The sequence below is a fragment of the Gouania willdenowi genome, chromosome 6, assembly GCF_900634775.1.
Source record: "Gouania willdenowi chromosome 6, fGouWil2.1, whole genome shotgun sequence".
Lineage (NCBI taxonomy): Eukaryota > Metazoa > Chordata > Actinopteri > Blenniiformes > Gobiesocidae > Gouania > Gouania willdenowi.
This window is the reverse complement of record NC_041049.1, coordinates 63,246,340-63,261,454: the sequence shown is the minus strand read 5'-3', so window position 1 is coordinate 63,261,454 and position 15,115 is coordinate 63,246,340. Positions and strand designations below refer to the sequence as shown.

The window sequence follows — 15,115 nt, the reverse complement described above, 5'->3', positions numbered from 1 at the left end:
TTGTTGATTTAATGCTTTTACTGCTGATTTAAATGTTCTTATATGATTTATAAATGCTCCAATATTAAGGTTTACAGATATGTAACTATATATTTGTAGCTTTTATAGTTTATTTTATCTTATCTTGCATGACGAGCACTTGTACTGTATTGTTTGTATAGAAAACAATACATATAATATCACTTAAAAACTGTATGAGGAAAATCTTGGCAAACATAATTTAAAGAAAGATCTTCATGAAAATTATAACAATTGAAAAACAGAGTTGAATAGCCATATTATATTTTACAAGCCTAATAAAGTAACTGAAACAGAGATGTAACAAACTTTAACAACAAATGGTACAGTCCATATTGTGTCTCTTACTACTTAATTCCATAGAGGTGAAATTCATTAAATCAGGCCACCTTCTTTCACTGCTCTATAGTCTTTACTGCTACATGTCATTGGCCACGTTTACATGGGAGCTTTAATTCCTCTTTAAAGTGGAATGAAAGATAATTCCTCTTTAACCTGACCTTGTAACCACATAATTCCTAATGCTAATTTAATTCCGAACTGAAGTTCATTCTGAACTAGGAGGCTGGTTTATTCCGTTTTTAATATCGAATTAGATAATTCCTTTTTCTTGTAAACACTTCAATTGGTTAAAGCGACTTTAAGTTAATTCGTTTCGTTTTGCGCATGTGCGACGACGCTCTGGTGACGACATAATCCAAGAGGCGGAGTAAATGCGTCCCCGTACTGCATTCACAGGCTGTAACATCACCAGTTTATCATTTTACCAGTTGATAGAGCTACTATCTTTACCAGGGAGCTAATATTTATACCTGGTGATTGTTTTCCAGAGGTTTACTGGGCTTTTTACCGGTGATCAGTTCATTTCTCTCTTCCGCTCCGCGGTCCAAACTGAAACCGTGTCCAATCAGAGCCTTCCCAACCCCCAGACCTAAAGCGGAATTAAGTAAAGCGGAATAAACCTGTTTTCCATGTAAACCTCGTTCGGAATTAACATTTCCATGTAAACACAAAGTAGAACACTTTAATTCCGAATGATTTAATTCGGAATTAAAAAACATCATGTAACCGTGGCCATTGTGATGATTTAGTCTCTAAACACGTTTCTTAGCAGCGGTTGGAACTGTTCAACATTTTAAGACCAAGGGTTTTAGTGACTGATGGTGGAATTCTTACTGTGGTTTGTAATGAAGATTAACTCTTGTATTATCTTTTTCTAACATGAATTGACTTTAAATTTGACAGTATCTCCAGCTACCAGCTGCACCACAGGGGAGAGCCCAATAGTCTACAGCCTTTACACACGCCCCATTGCTCTGAGTGCACGAGGATCTGACTGTATCATTTATTTAACAACAGTAAGCACAGAGGAGCTTCTGAATCATTCACATTTCGGTGTAGATTGGGATTAAATAAATGCAGATTTTGCCGCGTCTGCTGTTGTTGATATGGTTTGTTTGCTGTATATCGGTTGATTTTCATGAAAGTTTCATTTCTTTGTGCTTCTTAATGGAGAAAACAGATACTGTATATATGCAGAGCTTTCAGAGGTTCAACTGTATTCATTAATTTATGTATGAGTTGTGAGAAATGAATATTATAGAAGTAACTACAAGTTTTTATGGGATCACATTTTAAACCCGAACTTTCTAAAGTGGCGCAAAACATGAAACTGACTGAAAAAGCTCACTGTACCATAAAACAGTACAGTGATCGTTCTTTCTGTTGTATTTGTAGCTGCTGCTATATTTCTGGGTGTGGTGACTGTGAAGAGCTTCACACTGCAGTGTCTGTCTGTGTGGGAGCGGCTGCTGGAAACAAAAATGGGAACCTTCTCTGACTAGTTCCTCTGCTGCAGTTGATCTGAATCCTCTGGGATCCAGTGAGCTTTGAATAAGTTGTTGTTCCTCCTCCTTCCAGATGCCGTCGCAGCTCATTTCTGTTTCTGTGTGCAATACTCTCCCATAACGTCGCTACACATGCTGCTGGTATGAGAGGCTTTCAAATAATGACGGTCGTTGTAAAAACAATTGATCAGTCTTAGATCTTTGTAACAACGTGTTAAAGGTGCAGTCTGCAACTCTTATAAAAATGACTTTTTGTCATATTTGCTAAATCTGTCACCATGTAAGGACAGCTTTACATCAAACTAGTAGTTTGTATAAAAAAAACAGGTTCATTGAGTCCCTCCTGCTGCTCCTGCAACCTTTGGCAGATTGCCAGAATGCACCGCGACAGAGCAAGAATAACCAATCAGAGCCAGGATTGTGTTTGATGGACTGTCTGACAGCTGTTGCTCACAGGCCCCGCCCCTTTCCCAGAGCTAGAGCGCCGTATTTTTTACAGTGTATGGTCTAGAGGAGTAGATGATGGAATTGGTGACTTTTCTGCTTGAAATGTAATTACTGCTGTTTGATTTACATTATGTTTGATTTGTAATTGTTACACTAGAACTCTGTAGTGCATGTGTTGTTCATGTGCGCGACAGAAGCCTCCGTGTGGCTGCTGTAAATGACACTGTGTTGCTGCTGCTGCTGAGGTTTCTGAACATAGAGAGAGATGCGCTGCAGTAATATGCTTTTAACAGAGCATGGTATATTACTGCGATGTTTCTGTCGGACTAACGTTAGCTTGTTAGCTGCTCTGAGGGAGGGACTTTGGAAAGTTTGGAGGCAGGGCAAGAGAGCAGCTGGGAGGGGGGTGAGAGAGAGAGTTGCGGACTGCACCTTTAACCACGGCATCACCACTTTGCTGTATTGCTTTTTAATCGCAGTCGTGATCGCGCGATGCTACGGTAAATCATATATTTTTTTAAAAACTAATGTTATGATTTATTTTGAAATTTGAGACTAATTAGAATCATAAAATCATACTCGTGTTAAAACTTAAGACTTTTGAAAAATGTATTTAAGACATTTTAATGACAATTAAGGCCTTATTTTTAGATTAATTAATTTAATGCATTTTTAAGACTTTTTTAGGAGTTTTGCATTAAACTATATTTTTAATACAATTTTTAAGTTAATTATCTAAACTCAATTACAATTTAATTACAATTACGACGGCAACAGATTTAAAAAATTACAATAACAATTATAATTAGTGCCATAAGTGTTATTAATTATCAATCAGACGATTACAGTAATAAGCAACTCCAACCCTGCTGTTGGTACTCACCAGCCTGCTCCAGAGCCATCATGGTGGACTGCTCTATCAGATCTCGTTCTATGAAGCTCCTAAAGTCCTCGCTGTAGACGCTGAGGTCTGGGAGCTGGAATGTGTAAATGGGCATCTCCAGAGGGAACTGCTCACTGGTGCACTCACTGGCCACCTGTAGCCGCGCCAAGGAGACGATGGCGGAGCTGGCATGGGAGATGCCACGGGACAGACGCTTCTCTGCTCGGGGGAGGAAGGAAACAGGGATCAATCATATAAGTGAAACATTTCATTTCCTTCATTTGTTCGTTTTCGAGCAGGGACAAGAAAGAAAAACAAAACAAAAAAACTGTGTAAAAGGAAACTCCGACAGAGAAAACACTCAGAGATGTTCAAAATAATTTATACGATCCATGCACACTTGTAATTGCAACAATATATATAATATACAGTATACACCATATTGCTTCCGTCTGTTTGGACTTCTAGAAACACAAATACTAAACAGAAAAGGTAAAAACTAACTAACAATCAGTAACTTAAGATATACAAAAATAAAATGCAAAATACAATGTTTTTTATACACTTTACTTAAATACAATTAACAAAGTATGATATTTCACATGGTCATGGATTTTCATTAACTTGACATGAATAAAGATATTATTAGTGTCTTATGTGTGATTCTTATTGCTCGTTTTCATAATAGGTACAGTGGATGTATGGAACTTTGATAATTGTTTCCCCACACGTCAATAGAATAGGGGAGATAGGGAAGTCTACTAAAAAACAATATAAAATCCAGAGAGCATCATGGTTCAGAAAATGTTCAGCTTTGTTCATCATTCAGAGGCTTTTTGAAATTTATTGAAAAAATAATAATTCAATAATAACTGAATTCATTGGATATCATCTATTTTCATTTGTTTGGGTTACTTTTAAACATCAATACATTTGTTTTATTTACATTTACATTTAATTTGTTATAATCCATCCCATTTTTAATTATTTTGTTAAGTTCTCCATTTACTGTACGTAGAATTTTATTATTACTAGTGTAGAATATATTTGTGTCGTCAACAAACAAGATTAGTTTTAGGATTTTCGATACATTGAATAAATCATTAATATATAAGTTAATGTTAGGTGTTCACCTTGTGCATTGTCCTCCTGCTTCTGCGTGCACGGCCGCTCGATCTTGCTGACGTGGGTGGGCGTGTCACGCGTCTCTGGCTGTTTGTAGTAGCGTCCTTCGTTAAAGACCCGCGGCAGGTTGGCAGTGTGGACCTGCCGGAGTTCCTCATAATCGTTTAGAGCAGCACTGAGGTCCCAGTTTTTACCTGCAGGTGATATGAAAAAATAAAAATAAAGGCTCTGAGGGACAGCACACATGTACAAACCACAAACACTGAAAAAAACCCAAACTTTATTATCATGTGATTAGATGTTGTGCCACCTACTGGATGAAATCAGGTGTGTATCAGGTATCATTTATCAGACCAAATGGACTCATGACTCAGCAAAACCTCCGTCAAATCTGACCGAGTCACTCATCAAAACAAACGTCGTCAAATGGCACGGCCTCAAGCTTCAAAATAAAAGTCATCAGACTCAACGGCCTCAGACCTTAAGACACAACTTAGCGTTTTATTGTGAAGGAACCGAAAGTACACATGACGAAGTAGGTTGAAAAGCCAATCTTTCCATTTGTTTTTTAAAAGATAAGATATGTAAATGTATTGTTTGATTATTAAGTACATAGTCAAATTAAACATTGATATATCTTAACCTTTAAAAATAAATAAATATATGTCGTGTATTTCCGGTTTCTTCAAAATACGTCATGTCGTGTTTACGGCCTGAGTCTTATTGTGTTTTTGATCTGCTGTAATTCATCCATTTTTTTTATCTGTTTCCTCTACTAACAATTCCAATTCTGCTGCTTCACAATTTTATTTTCGCTTCCGCGCACTCATGTTCACCCTCCATGTTCAACACAACACATACAAAACGCTCATTTAAATAAGGGCGGTCTGCACCACTTCTGCACGAGCACTATTCATTGCTGCAATCTTCGTGAATTCTGCGTAGCAGGTGAGGAAACTGCGTCACTAAAGGATTTAGGGAAGCAACTGATTAACCGAGGGTTAAATACAAGTATCACACGAAAAGGAGTTGGATGTTACTTTAAGAATATGAGAAAAAAGGACATGGTAAAAGCACTTTAAGGACATTAACCAAGGCACACACATATGTTAACACGCAGACAGTAGGATTTCTGGTTATAGATCTCAGACAGACACCCACAGCCGGTCTGTGTTCACCTGCAGGTAATGTAATGTGATTTTTTTTTTTAAAGTATCCAATCATGCTGTTGCAGTATAAGACAGACAAAGTTGTCTTCTTCTCGCTCTGACTTCTAGACAGAACGGTTGTCGACACTCACAAACATTAAACCCGACACCACTTTTTACACCAATCGATGCAAAACTGATCTGCTTTATGAATCCCAGCTGCTCCAGTCGTATAGATCCAGTAAAACGATTCAGGGTGAGACAGGCTATACGCTGCCAATCTGCTCCTAATGCTTCATGCTTTGCGACCTACTTTTAAATAGAAACTTGCCTTGTTTCCACTCTTTCATTCTTTAGGGCTTTAATCTACACTGATCATCAGCAGATGTTTAAAAAGCAACTGAACCTCTGTTTTCCTGAATAGACACAATTCATATAAGGAGATTTAAGGTTATATCTATGCTTAGAGCACACGTACGTAATGAAAAATTACAAGCGGCAGTGGATAGACTTTAAGCTCCGTTTTCTACCTGCTGCAACTCTGACATTTTAACCCTGCACCACTGAGGAGATGTAGATATATTACAAAATTAAAGTATTGATCAAATGTGTAAAGGCATCCTATTAATCTGCTGTTTGAGGTAAAAATTTAAGGGAAAAGTGCATGAACTGTCATTATTACACAATTCCTTTTATTCTGAAACTAATCCCGAGTACAGTGCCATATTTATGAACTTGTATACGTATACTTCATTTGAGAAACACTGGGCTAAAGAGTCACACAGCCTTGATGGAGATAAATAAGTGTTGAAGAATGATGGAGCTATTTTTAAAGAGGTGTAAACCCCTTTATATACAGTAAATGGAAAGAATGACTCTCACAGACGTGTGTTCAGTACACCAAGCAGCCACTAGGTGGAAGCACCATGTGTGGAGTGGTCATATTATTATTATTATTATTAGCTCAGTGCTCTGATCCTCCTGCCTCAAACTGCAGCTGTTTGATGCCGGTCTAACAGGGGAGCGAGCCAGCTGAGTGGGACAGGACATCCTGTCTAATGTCTGAGTGCTACGTCTTATCTGATGCCTGTCATTCCACTGCAGCTCGGTGCCAAAGCAGTCAAAAAACAGTGGCTGTGAAACATTAAACTCTGTAATTCTCATGAATTAAATACTCCAAGACAAAAGAAATTCCATTTTGCGCACGCGCACACACACACACACACACGCGCACACACACACACACACACACACACACACACACACACACACACACACACACACACACACACACACACACACACACACACACACACACACACACACACACACACACACACACACACACAAAAATGCAGAGCAGGCTGTTATTCCTGTAAGCGAGGCAAAAGCTGAGCACCTTGTTTTATGCACCTGGTTAAAATGTTAAAAGCTGAAAATGTAAAACAAACAAATCTATGACCTAATTTTTATCCATTTTATTCTTTTTGTTCTTGTACACTCGCTGCTTATCCAACAGTTTTTTGTTGCGGCTAAAATGCAACATAATTTTATAGGGCTGTAGTCAACCAAGGAAATGGTTGGTCGACTATGGCACATGTAGCGATTACTCGACCAAAAAGTTAAAAAAAAAAGGAGAATGCTGATTAGTTTTTAAACACAGACCATTTATAATATGAACCTTATTTAAGCTTTGACTAGAACCCGACAAAGCAAAAGTGGAACCTACAGGTCCGACAGACATTAGGTATTTATATCAGAGCCCGACCTGAAACCGACAATTAAAACATATTTTTTCCTCATACAAATGACACATTTACATTAGTTTTAGTGGTAAATAAACTGTTGATGGCAACATCAGGTCAGCGCACAGGGAAACAAACGCACGTCAAACACAGGTGCGCAGTGTGCGCCGCTGCGCCACAGACATCAGTGGATCTGTTTACATAATCCACGTATCAAATATTAGGATAATCCATGGTCTTGTGCAGAAAAAGGACTGATTTAACAGTGGATGCTTGTGTTTATTCCCTCTCTGCTCTGAGGACGGCACACTGCGCAGCGACAGCTGAAGCGCAACACTTTTTTTTTTTTTTTTGCAGCGCAGCACGCACTCACACAGAGCTGTTGCTGGACATAGAATCCTGTTTAGGCATTAACTACATTATATTGATATTTAATCCTGATCACCTATATAAGTGCATTGCATTTTTCTTCTTTTTACGGTATTGAAACTGATACCGTTGCTCGACGACCAATGAAAATCTTGCATCGACCAATTAGTCGACTAAACGACCAAAGTTGGCAGCTCTATAATTTTGTTCTACAGTGCATCTCTGATGTTATGTTGAATAACATCTATCTATCTATCTATCTATCTATCTATCTATCTATCTATCTATCTATCTATCTATCTATCTATCTATCTATCCATCCATCCATCCATCCATCCATCCATCCATCCATCTATCCATCTATCCATCTAACGAAATACAGATGATATCATTATTCTACGTCAGGGGCAGGGTTGGGGTGAATTATAATTGTACTCGCTTAATTGATAAGTAATTACAATTATGACACAATTATATTTGTAATTGTAATTGCCATGAAAATTATATAAAAATTGTCAATATATAATTATATATATATAATTGAACGCAAAACTGTGGAACCATGTTACAGTTCTACGTACAGTTCTACACACATGTAGTTAACAATTATTAAAATATGTTTCATATCAAGCTTTCCCACAAATTACTATTTAAAAAAAAATTGAAATCTAGGTGTATACTTACTGACACAAAAAAGGCTCAGACACGAGTCAATGGAACATGAGTAATTGAAAATGTAATTGTTGCTGAAAAATGTAATGTGAGGGGCCCTCAGGAGCTCTAGTCACCAATGAAATCTGATGAACTTTCCAAGATTCAAACTCACAAAGATAAATACAGATGAAAGATGTAATTAGTAATTATATACTGCTTATAAAGTTTTTGAATTAAATTAATGATTTAAATCAACCATATTCAAATATTTATTTTCACTGAAACATTGGGACAAATGTTTTTTAAGTGTTATAGAGGTTTGGTCTATGGTCAGTAGTATGTTATATATAATGTATTTTTAAAAACACAAGGTGGATTTTTGTAAAATATGACATAGATGTTAAATTTGACGTCTTTCACGATTAGTTAAAAGTAGTTTGTTAGTGGCTAGTAAAATTGGAACATGATGATTTTCTATCAAAACGAATGTAAATGAAACAATTGTATAAATTAGGAGAAATTAAGTGTTTCATGTTGAAACCTCAACATTTCCTACCTTTTTAAGTTACTGCTAGCCTTTCATATTATCTTACCCTCTAATTAATGTGAAACCGTGACATTTTAGTATTTAAGAAGTGCTTTTCTAACTGGCATCCCTTCAGACTAATCAGTACCTATGACGTAGCTCACAGTTTGAGAAAGGTTGGTGACCCCTGTTCTACGTAGTGGATGCTTCTTTCCTCCTCTGTGTGGATTAAGCCACACTAGTACCAGGAGCCCTCTGCTGCACAATGAGTTCCACTGAACTGGTACAGAGTTTTCCTGGGGAGTGCACTCGTAAAGCCGTCACACTGGCCCCTAAATCAGCAAACTGGCACAGAGACCATCAGTTTACCTCCTCACCCTTTGTTTCCTTCCCTCCCATTTCCTTCCCTCTGCATCACAAGCTGTGTTTCCATTACAGGTTTTCGCAAAATAAAAGTAATATTTCTAAATGTCAATAAAGTATAGTTGTGCTTTGAACGTGTTTCCATTGAAGGTTGTTTTGGGCAGGGGTCTCGTAACCCCCGTGAAATCTCACCTCGCGAGACTTCAGACTGCAGAAAGATGAATGCTAAGAACCTCTTTATAAAGCTCTTCATTCCTTTGTTGTTTCATGTCTAATGTGGCGTAAAAACTTTTTAACAATATTTGAGAGTTTTTTTCCCCCAAATTCAGGTGTTTCCTTTACTAGTTTTTAGTGCACTATTTAGATTTTGTGCATTTCCAAGGGTAATGGAATGCAGCCTAGTGGCTTACCTTCCAGCAGGTCTCTTGCCAGACCTGGTTCTGCCCCCGTGGACCGAACAAAGTCTGACAGGACCGCGTCCATGTCCAGAGTCATGTGATCATGTGTGTGTGCTGCCCAGAGTGCAGCGGTGGCCTTGGTGGACGCCAGCCTTCACGTTTTCATCTGTGGAAGAAAGAAAAAGCCATTGGTGGAATCCTCCTTGCTCAGCTACTGTGAACAGTCGTAACATCATGTCCAGTATTGTCAGCAACAACACTGCCAGCAACTACTGCCAGGACACACCTGCCTGTCTCCTAAGCCTTTGGCGTCCTGCCCGACATCAGAACAGTAAACTGCTCCAACCACTAAGTGTCAACCAGAGGTCTCTGGGTATGGTCCAGCATCTGTTTGACACTGGGGAAGGATGCCTGGATGAGGGAGTCCAAGCGTCCAGTCTGTTGTTGTTGTTGCATTACGCACCATGGCTCTGTAGCACCAGACCTCTAACGAGCAACAAGTGTCGCCTTGTTCAGGATTACAAGCAACCAAATGCATTCACTCCTTCAGACCATGGAAAGAGTGAGGTCGTGCATAGCTTTCATACCAGTGGAAGGTGCGTGGGTGACAGTGAAGCTCTGAACGCTGTCACAGAGGAAACAAACACCTACAGGTTGAAGTGTGACATTGAGGCTCTGTGTGCGGACACAAACAGGAGACGATGAGGCTGCACACGTGTCAGTCTGACCTTAAGAGACCTGCACACAGTCTGCCTACACACCTGTTAGTAGTGTAGTCATGGAGGAAATCAGACGGAGCTGGTTCATATGGGCCTTTTTAATAATTGTCTTAGTTACTTATCAAAATACAGAAAATCAAGAAATGAGGACGAGCTCATAGTGGTGTTTCACACATTGGCTGGTTATAAATGTCATACTTATGTATACTACCCATACTAAGTCTGACATCAAAATGATTATGTAGTTCGTTCCCACAGAACTACAGGTGGGAGACAGACCGGCTGGTGTCCTGGTGCAGCCAGAACAACCTGGAGCTCAACGCTTTAAAGACAGTGGAGATGATAGCAGACTTCAGGAAGAACCCAGCCCCCCTCAGCCCCCTCACCCTGGGAGACTCTACTGTGAGCTCTGTGGAGTACTTCTGCTTCCTGGGGACCATCATCACTTAGGACCTCAAGTGGGAGCTGAACATCAGCTCCCTTATCCAAAAAGCTCAGCAGAGGATGTACTTCCTGCGGCAGCTGAAGAAGTTCAGTCTGCCAACAAAGATGATGATGAACTTCTACAGCTCCATCATCCAGTCCATCCTCTGCTCCTCCTTCACCATCTGGTACGCTGCAGCTACGGCCAAGGACAAGGCCAGACTGCAGCGTATCATCCACTCTGCAGAGAAGGTCATCGGGTGCAATCTGCCCTCCCTCCAGGACCTGTACGCCTCCAGGATTTTGAGGCGTGCAGGAAAGATTGTGGCCGACCCCTCCCACCCCGGTCATAAACTGTTTCAATCTCTCCCTTCTGGAAGGAGGTTTCGGTCCATCAGGACCAGAACCTCCAGACACAAAAACAGCTTCTATCCCTCTGCCACCATCCACATGAACACACCCCAAGTCACCCACTGAACCCCCCCACCCGATCACCACCTCCATGATGACATTATCTGCTGCACTGTATATATATATATATATATATATATATATATATATATATATTTATCCTATATTCTCTATCTATCCTTTATTTATCCCTCATCCTTTATATTTATTATTATTATTATTATTATTATTATTGTTGCTAGGTTGTTCTTTGTTTTTTTTCTTTATTTTTTTTTTTGTTGTTTGTTTTGTGCACCAACTACCAAGAGAAATTCCTTGTACTGTCCTTAAAACTGTACATGGCCATTAAAAACATTTCTGATTCTGATTCTTCTGATTCTTAGATAGCATGAAAAGATTGAGTAGACGAGAAATACCCAGTTGTATACTATATGGCAGTGTTTGTTAAATGGGGGTACGTGTACTCCAAGGGGTATGCGGTGGCACAACAAAGGGGAACTTGAGAGAGAGAGTGTAAAAAACGACAAATGAAGCATTCAAAAATGATAATCATACTAAAAAATTACCAGTAACACACAAAACAACAACAAAGACACACAAAATAAGAGAAAAATTCTAAACAGTATAAGAAACAACCACACGGCACCAAAAACACACAAATCATTTGAATAAAACCAAGAACACACAAAAAATGACAACAAAAACACACAACATAAGAGAAAGATATACTGAATAATAAAAGGAACAAACAAAAAACAACAAAATACACAAAATGACACCGAAAACAAACAAAATGATGATAGACATGATCTTGATTAGAACATGAACGTAAAAAACAAGATGACCATAAATCATTTAAAAAAAAACTAGAAATGAATCCATTCAAGAGGGACTAAATACTGTTTCTTTCCACTTATTTACAAAATGAGATTATTTAAAATGTGTGTTATCACTCATTCATTCCATTGTTACGCTCTATAGTCAGTCATAAGGAGGGTACTTGGATTCAAAAGTTAGAGAAAGGCGGCACTTGAACCTAAAAAAATTGAGAACCACTGTTATTTGGCGAAATTTCATTCATATTTTGATCTGAAACCCAAATGTCTGCAGTATACAACAAAAACAAAGGAATGGACCTTGTAGTTCCAATGCTTTTGGAGGGGACTGTAGCACACAGTATATACTCATTGAGTATGCCATTTCTAACACAGCCATTGTCAGTGGTCATAATGTAATGGCCGATCAAGAAATAAAGACATTGCTCTAATAGAGGATTGCAGCGTACTTGCTACTCACAGCATCGTTCTAAATAAGCAGTAGGGTTAAAAAAGTCAATGGATCAATGGATTTTGTGCATCTGAAAAAGGATGCTTTGATTACTGTAGCTGATCTAGTTTACTACCATTTACTATATGCTACATGTGCATATACTGAGACTGTTGAGGCACAGGAAACACACGCTGCATGTGCCAAGGTAACAATAACATCTGACACCATATCTTGGAAAACATTTACTCGGAGCATAAGGAAATGTTTTTTTCCATGTTTGTTTGTTGGTGACTGTCTATTTAAAGAATAAAAGCGAGCTTATGCGTCTTTAATCATCCTCTAGACACTTCACCAGGTAGAGCAGAGCAGACTTGCAGCATCGTTTTTTCCTAATCAGTTTCCCAGTGGGAGGCACTTATGACAGACGTCCAAAGACATGCTTTTAAAGGTGACACTGGTCTGTCCCACTTCCTGTTAGTCATCAGTAAAATGTGCATTTTTTTCTATAGACATACACAACATGCCACACCTCATTCTAGGTACTTTTACATGTGATTGTTGAAGTGAAGTTATAATTTTATTATGAAGCAAACATGGCCCTTTCCTGTAAATCCTGTTGTGTTCTTCTTTTCTCATCTTCTCCACTAACCCCAACCTGCCGAGGCAGATGGTCACCACGCATGAATCTGCTTCTGCTGGAGGTGTTCCTTCTGTTCAAATACTGCTTTAATCCTCTCTTTTATCTCATATGGTATCAAAATGTTGCTATGGCTGGCACCATGAAGCAACTGTTATGTACTTTCCACTACATCGTTTAATTCATTTAGACTGAGCATCTCTAACTACATTTTTCTGAATATGCTAAATATCTATAAGCAGAGTTGGGGTAAATTACAATTGTAATTACGCAATTGATAATCACTTACATTTATGATGCAATTAGTGAGAATGGAGGAGGCTAAGCCAATGTTATTGCTAGGCTATTGCTAACACTAGGCTAATGTTATGCTAATGCTAATGTTATTGCTAGGCTATTGCTAACACTAGGCTAATGTTATGCTAATGCTAATGTTAACGTTAGGCTAATGCTAACATTAGAGTAATGCTAATACTAAGCTAATGCTAGGTTAGTGCTAATGCTACTGTTAGGCTATTGTTAATACGAGGCTAATGCTATTGCTAAGGCTAGGCTAATGCGGGCGACCGTGGCTCAGGTGGTATAGGGGTCGTCTTCTGATTGAGAAGTCGAGGGTTCAATCCCAGTCTACAACAATCTATGCATCGAAGTGTTCTTGGGCAAGACACTGAACCCTAACTTGTTCCCAGTGGTTGACTGCTAGGTAATGACAGTGGTAATGTTAATGTTAGGCTAATGCTAGGTTAATGCTAATGCCGGGGAAAACTGGGGAACCATGTTAAGTGTTCTATGGCTTACAAATATGTAGTTAACAATTATTAAAATATGTTTTATATATAGTTTTCCCACTACACTCAGTTCTCTCGAGTATCATTTTATGTTGTCGTTTTTTTCAATAAATTGAAATATGAGGGGTATACTGATAGAAAAAAGGATATTAATACCAATATTTTTATGGATAGGGAAGCCTAACCCCAACCCTGTTTATAAGACTACAATTAAATATTGTTCGTATACTAGAACCATATAGTGGGTGATGCTCTCCCCTGTGCTCAGACTCATAAAGAAGCAGAACAAATCTAGCATTAACAAAAATACGTACATCCAGTATTTTTGCTGACGGGGGTGGAGAGGCCATCTGATGACCAGGGGAATGTCAGGACCAGATACAGCTCTAGTCCATGGCTTCAGGAACAGCAGAGACAGGGATGAAAAGAGTCCTGAAACACACAGACACATGTTTTTTAAACATTGGGAGGGAAAAAAACGCAAATTGCCAGAGAAAATCAACCAATAAACAGCGAGTGTCTTCAATTTACTGTGAGAAATAAAAAACAAAAATAAACCAATCCTAAAAATATGATACCTATGTAAAATGTCTAGGAATAGCCCTTTATTCAACAACAGAACTAAGATGCAAAACTCTAACTCTCATATTTGATTGATAGATGGACATTTATCAATGCAGATAAAAATTAAAATAGTTTAAAAAGCCTTTTTTTCTTCTTTGTGTTCCATAATTCTAACTTTTACATTTACTTGATTAAATATAATGAAGTTTTTGAACATGGTCTGATACATTTCAGTTTGTTTAGAAACAGAATGTCAAAGCTCTCCTAATCTGAAATATCCTTCAGTGTCATGTAGGGGTTGGTGATATATATATATATATATATATGACAATCCTGACAATCCTGGCTCCTCCTACCCTATAAGAATGTGAGCTCCTCCGTCTCAAACTACCTCACAGGTAAAACAAACACTGCGGTTTAATATAGAATATACATTATACTTTGTCACATATGAAAAGCTACATACACGAAATGTGTTCTCTGCATTTAACCCCAGCCACGGTGTAGCACCCAGGGAGCAGTTCCATTTTTAGTAGCCGTTATATCGCCTCGTATTGCCTTTGACAAAATCTGACGTGTTTGTGACACAATGCGACTCAGCAGTTGGACAAAACAAATGATTATCATCTTAAGTGCACTATTCATATGGTTAGTAGAAATGAGGAGTAGAAGAAAGTGACTTAGCAGCTTAATACTCCGGAGAGTGTTTGAAACAGCTGACTGGCTCCGCTGCTGATGCTGTGATAAACACTCTGAAGCAGCGCTGAGATGGTCTCACAAT

General features: G+C 38.6%; 1 protein-coding gene across 3 annotated transcripts in view; it reads right to left on the bottom strand.

Moving 5' to 3' along the window:
* otud7a (OTU deubiquitinase 7A) overlaps positions 1-15,115 on the bottom strand; it is a 57,990-nt gene that overhangs the window by 25,852 nt on the left and 17,023 nt on the right. The window contains exons 2-5 of one of the 3 annotated variants that reach the window (XM_028451240.1): positions 14,085-14,202; positions 9,536-9,689; positions 4,329-4,514; positions 3,196-3,414 (exon numbers count right to left, since the gene is read on the bottom strand). In XM_028451240.1, coding sequence (XP_028307041.1) covers positions 3,196-3,414; positions 4,329-4,514; positions 9,536-9,620 — 490 coding nt within the window. In that variant the 5' untranslated portion in view covers positions 9,621-9,689; positions 14,085-14,202. Of the gene's footprint in view, positions 1-3,195; positions 3,415-4,328; positions 4,515-9,535; positions 9,690-9,809; positions 9,951-14,084; positions 14,203-15,115 lie in introns of those variants that run through there. The other 2 variants (XM_028451241.1, XM_028451242.1) reach the window with 2 other exon arrangements.